General features: G+C 46.0%; 1 protein-coding gene across 2 annotated transcripts in view; it reads left to right on the top strand.

The window, feature by feature from the left end:
- The window catches only part of kbtbd12 (kelch repeat and BTB (POZ) domain containing 12), a 49469-nt gene that overhangs the window by 8147 nt on the left and 35439 nt on the right, over nucleotides 1-5883 (top strand). For both annotated transcript variants that reach the window (XM_043707588.1, XM_043707589.1), the window contains one exon: nucleotides 523-1611. In XM_043707588.1, coding sequence (XP_043563523.1) covers nucleotides 545-1611 — 1067 coding nt within the window. In that variant the 5' untranslated portion in view covers nucleotides 523-544. The remainder of the gene's footprint in view (nucleotides 1-522; nucleotides 1612-5883) is intronic.

Here is a 5883-nt window from a genome sequence, read left to right as displayed (position 1 = left end):
GTCACCCCTCAGCCTCCAATGCTCCAGGGAAAACAGCTCCAGCCTGTGCAGCCTCTCCCTATAGCTCAAATCCTCCACCCTGGCAAGATCCTTGTAAATCTTTCTGAACCCTTTCAAGTTTCACAACATCTTTCCGATAGGAAGGAGACCGGAATTGCATGCAATATTCTAATGCTGCAACATGATCTCCCAACTCCTGTACTCAATACTCTGACCAATAAAGGAAAGCATACCAAACGCCTTCTTCACTATCCTATCTACCTGCGACACCACTTTCAAGGAGCTATGAACCTGCACTCCAAGGTCTCTTTGTTCAGCAACACCCCCTAGATCCTTACCATTAAGTATATAAGTCCTGCTAAGACGTATTGATCTGTTCTGCTTAATGACTGAGAGACAATGGCTAACTGTTATTATGGGCTGTATGAACTGAGTTACCCTAGGAAACAAGCTTGCTCTGGTCATGTGACAGTGATGGGAACTTTGACGAAAACCAAACCTTTCAATATTTTGTTTTTGCAGTGGATAGGAGCTGAAGCCAGCCATGGATCGTGAGGGCAGTGCTCAGGTCAAGCACAGCTTGAATCTGCTTCGGCAGATTAATACCATGAAGGACGCAGATGAGTTGACGGATGTCATGCTCTTGGCTGAAGAATGCCAGTTCCCTTGCCATCGGCTTGTATTGGCTGCATTCAGCCCGTATTTCCGAGCAATGTTCACCTGCGGCCTGGCAGAATGCAGCCAGAGGGAGGTTGTGTTACACGATGCGCAGGCAGAGGGTGTGGCAACAATTCTGAACTACATGTACAGCTCCGAACTGTGCCTCACCAACTCCAACGTCCAGGCAGTGGCCACCATGGCTTACTTCCTCCAGATGGAAGGTGTCTTCCTGACTTGCCAGAAATACATGATGGATCACATGGACGTGTCAAACTGCCTCGGGATTTATTACTTTGCTAAGCAGCTGTCAGCCGAAGACCTGGCTGATCAAGCTGGTAAGTACCTTCACCGACACTTTGCAGAGGTCTGTCTGCAGGACGAGGTGCTGGAGGTAGAAGGACATCAGCTGCTACCTTTGATCTGCTCTGATGATCTCAATATCTCACGTGAGGAGAGCATTTTGGATCTGGTTGTTCGCTGGGTGAACCACGACAGGAACTCCCGGGCAGCCCACCTTGTGGAGCTCATGAAGCGGGTAAGACTGGAGCTTATTAGTCCCAGCTTCCTGAGGGAGACCCTCAAAAGGAACACCATCCTCCTCAGCAATGGGGAATGTTACAGCATGATTCAGGTTGCTATAGAGACCATCCATAAAGCCCAGCAGCATCCATCTCTCAGTCTGCGTTATGGGATGGAAAATACTGATCTCCTTCTCTGCATTGGTAACAACGGCCAAGGAATCAAGTCAAGACACAGGAGTTACACCGAAGCCAGCTACTGTTATGCACCGGCAACAAAGAAATGTTACTATATTGTGTCACCGAGATGCAGTGAAGCTTTAGGGTATGTCAGCACTGGAATTGTGACTGAAAATAATGACATTATTTTGGCTGGTGAAGCAGGAGTGAACAAACTATCGAGACAAAAGGCAAGGAATGTGGAGATAGTGAGGTAGGTACCTTCTGTTTTTCTTCTGGGTGAGGGATAAGGTGAATAGACACCCCAAAATCAGCAGGAACCTCACAAGTTATGACCATCTGGAAGAGCATGGCTTGATTATGGTTTATGGTCATGCCTCACAAACCTTATCGAGTTCTTTGAGGATGTGACTCAAAAAGTTGATGAGGGTCGAGCTGTGGATGTGGTGTATATGGACTTCAGCAAGGCATTTGATAAGGTTCCCCATGGTAGGCTCATTCAGAAGGTCAGGAGGAATGGAATACAGGGGACCTTAGCTGTCTGGATACAGAATTGGCTGGTCGATAGAAGACAGCGAGTGGTAGTAGAAGGAAAATATTCTGCCTGGAAGTCTGTGGTGAGTGGTGTTCCACAGGGCTCTGTCCTTGGGCCTCTATTGTTTGTAATTTTTATTAATGACTTGGATGAGGGGATTGAAGGATGGGTAGGCAAGTTTGCAGACGACACAATGGTTGGAGGTGTCGTTGACAGTATAGAGGGCTGTTGTAGGCTGCAGTGGGACATTGACAGGATGCAGAGATGGGCTGAGAGGTGGCAGATGGAGTTCAACCTGGATAAATGCGAGGTGATGCATTTTGGAAGGTCGAATTTGAAAGCTGAGTACAGAATTAAGGATCGGATTCTTGGCAATGTGGACGAACAGAGGGATCTTGGTGTGCAGGTACATAGATCCCTTAAAATGGCCACCCAAGTGGACAGGGTTGTTAAGAAAGCATATGGTGTTTTGGCTTTCATTAACAGGGGGATTGAGTGTAAGAGTTGTGAGATCTTGTTGCAGCTCTATAAAACTTTGGTTAGACCGCACTTGGAATACTGAGTCCAGTTCTGGTCGCCCTATTATAGGAAAGATGTGGATGTTTTGGAGAGGGTTCAGAGGAGGTTTACCAGGATGCTGCCTGGATTGGAGGGCTTATCTTATGAAGAGAGGTTGACTGAGCTCAGACTTTTTTCATTGGAGAAAAGGAGGAGGAGATGGGACCTAATTGAGGTATAGATAGTGAGAGGCATAGATAGAGTTGATAGCCAGAGACTATTTCCCATGGCAGAAATGACTAACACGAGGGTCATAGTTTTAAGCTGGTTGGAGGAAAGTATAGAGGGGATGTCAGAGGCGGGTTCTTTACACAGAGAGTTGTGAGAGCATGGAATGCATTGCCAGCAGCAGTTGTGGAAGCAAGGTCATTGGGGACATTTAAGAGACTACTGGACATGCATATGGTCACAGAAATTTGAGGGTGCATACATGAGGATCAGTGGTCAGCACAACCTCGTGGGCTGAAGGGCCTGTTCTGTGCTGTACTGTTCTATGTTCTATGTTCTAAGTTAGAAGATGGAGATAGTTCTGTCTATTACTCCTTAATTCAATGCAATTATGCCAACTTGACAAGACTGTTTGTCAATCTGAGGCCTCTTTAGAATCACAGAATTATTACAGAGCAGAAAGAGGCCATTCAGCCCATTGCTCCAGTCTATTACCCAGTGCCTTTCCCCCCTTCTCCCTGCACACCGTCACTATCCAAATAATGATCCAATGTCCTTCTTGAATGCCTCAATTGAATCTGACTCCATCACTTTTCCATGCATTGTTTGTATGCATCTTTCTCCTGTTTATCAGTGGCAGGAGGAAGTCCTGAATTAAGGGGTATTTTATGGAATAGATTGATATAACAAGAGGTCGAGGGTAACCATAATCTAGATACAGTTCACTGAGTACAGGTTGCTGTGGTAACATGCACTTTGACCTGTACGTTGTAGCCCAGAGTTATGGTTAATGACGTTCAAGGCTGCAATGTCTTCCCATCACATAGTTAACCACGAAGCTGTCCCATTCTTACAGCCTGCTATTGGAGTGGGTTGCAAGGGTTTTACAGTTTGATAATCAACTGATTCGATTGTGAATTGAATACACCTTCCTTGGCCAAGTGCTGGAGTGGGAATTGAAGCTGGAAATTCTTGCTTAGAGGGAGGGACAGAGCCCACTTCAGCATGAGAGCACCAAATCCATTTTGAAAGCCTCAGTTGACCTTGACTCTGACAACACATTCCAAACCCTAACTACTTGCTGCACAAAAACATCTTGATTAGATTAGATTCCCTACAGTGTGGAAACAGGCCCTTTGGCCCACACCGACCCTCCAAAGAGCAACCCACCCAGACCCATTTCCCTATGACTAATGCACCCAACACTATGGGCAATTTAGTATGGCCAAATCACCTGTCCAGCACATCTTTGGACTGTGGGAGGAAACCAGAGCACCCGGAGGAAACCCACACAGACATGGGGAGAATGTGCAAATTCCACACAAGCAGTTGCCCGAGGGTGGAATTGAACCTGGGACCCTGGTGCTGTGAGGCAGCAGTGCTAACCACTGAGCCACCATGCTGCCCTCATATTACCATTGGTTCTGTTCCCAATTACTTCCCCTGATGAAGGAGCAGTTATCTGAAAGCTTGTGATTTCAAATAAACCTGTTGGACTATAACTTGGTGTTGTGTGACTTCCGACTTGGTCCACCCCAGCCGAACTCCGGCATGTCCACATCAACATTACTTTAAGCCTGTGCCCTCTAATTCTCGATTCTTCCAGTAGTAGGAACAGTCTCTCCCTGTCCAATCTATCTAGACCCCTCATGATTTTGAAAACTGTGATCGAACCTCCTCCCAAACTTTCCAAGGAGAACAGTCCCAATGTCTCCAATCTTCTGTCATTCCTTACAATTAGGAATGGCTAAAAAATGGTGGCCTGACCAACAATCTCCGAAATTAGAAGTGCAACAATGAGACCATCATGAAATATGTGAGGAGCAAATATTGGCCAAGATACTTTTCCTGCTTGTCTTATAAATGCGTTCATGGAAATTTTTATGTTCACCTTGGACAACAGAATGATTCTTGGTGTCTCATTGAAAGATGGTACCTCCAATTGTGCAGCCCTCCCTCAGTACTGCCCTGAGAGGGTCATGCTTGAGCCCCCTGGTGACAGTCCTGAGGGGAATCAGAAGTGGAAGTGTTAACCTTTCAGCCCCTATTTTGAAATATAGTCACCATTGTATTGTAGAATTTGCAGCCAATTTGGGCACACCAAGCTCCCACCATAGAGTCATAGAGATGTACAGCACTATATCCTCTAGTTCTGGACTCCCCGACCCCAGGGAAAAGACTTTGTCTATTTATCCTATCCATGCCCCTCATAATTTTGTAAAACTCTATAAGGTCACCCCCCAGCCTCCGACGCTCCAGAGAAAACAGCCCCAGCCTGTTCAGCCTCTCCCTATAGCTCAAATCCTCCAACCCTGGCAACATCCTTGTAAATCTTTGCTGACCCCTTTCAAATTTCACAACATCTTTCCGATAGGAAGGAGACCAGAATTGCTCGCAATATTCCAATAGGGCCTAACCAATGTCCTGTACATCCGCAACATGACCTCCCCCAACTCCTGTACTCAATACTCTGACCAATAAAGGAAAGCATATCAAACACCTTCTTCACTATCCTATCTACCTGTGACAATGTGTTAATGATGAGGGATAAATATCAGAAATAACTCTCCTTCAGGATAATGTGGGAGAGTGGTGAGGGCTTTTGTTTCCTGGCTCAACCAAGAGCCAACAGCCCCTCAGCACCCCCCCCCCCCCCTCCCCACTGGCTCTGGAGATGTCAGTCTGGATGTTTGTGCTTACATCCTGGATTGAGACTGGAACCCACAATCATTTGATTCAGAGGCAAGTGGGCTGCCAGTTGAGGTATAACTGACACAATTAATGCTGTGCTATATCTTCCAATTAAATCCTTTTTGCAACAGATAAATATTTGCTTAACAACATGCAAAAAATGTCCTTTTAATCCATTGAATACATTTCTTTTCCTTATTGAGACACATGACTCCTCAAGCCAGGGTAAATATCCTCCAATGATCTTTTGCTGTGTAACTGAGACCATCTGGAAATCTTTCATCCAATCTCTGGCTGGCTTATAGCCCCTTTCCCTTTTGTTGTGCTGTTTGCTACCTCTACGTGTGTGTGTGTGTTCGTGTGTAAGAGAGAGAATGTGTCTGTGTGTGTGTGTGTGAGAGAGAGAGAGAGAGAGAGATTGTGTGTGTGAGAGAATGTGTCTGTGTGTGAGAGAGAGTGTATGTGTGTGTGAGAGTGAGAGAGAGATTGTGTGTGTGAGAGTTTGTGTGTGTGTGAGAGTGTGTGTGTGTGTGAGAGTGTGTGTGTGTGTGAGAGTGTGTGTGTGTGTGAGAG

Source organism: Chiloscyllium plagiosum, chromosome 18, assembly GCF_004010195.1.
Source record: "Chiloscyllium plagiosum isolate BGI_BamShark_2017 chromosome 18, ASM401019v2, whole genome shotgun sequence".
In the NCBI taxonomy this organism is placed as follows: domain Eukaryota; kingdom Metazoa; phylum Chordata; class Chondrichthyes; order Orectolobiformes; family Hemiscylliidae; genus Chiloscyllium; species Chiloscyllium plagiosum.
The sequence above is the reverse complement of the archived record's forward strand: the minus strand, read 5'-3'. Positions and strand labels throughout refer to the sequence as shown.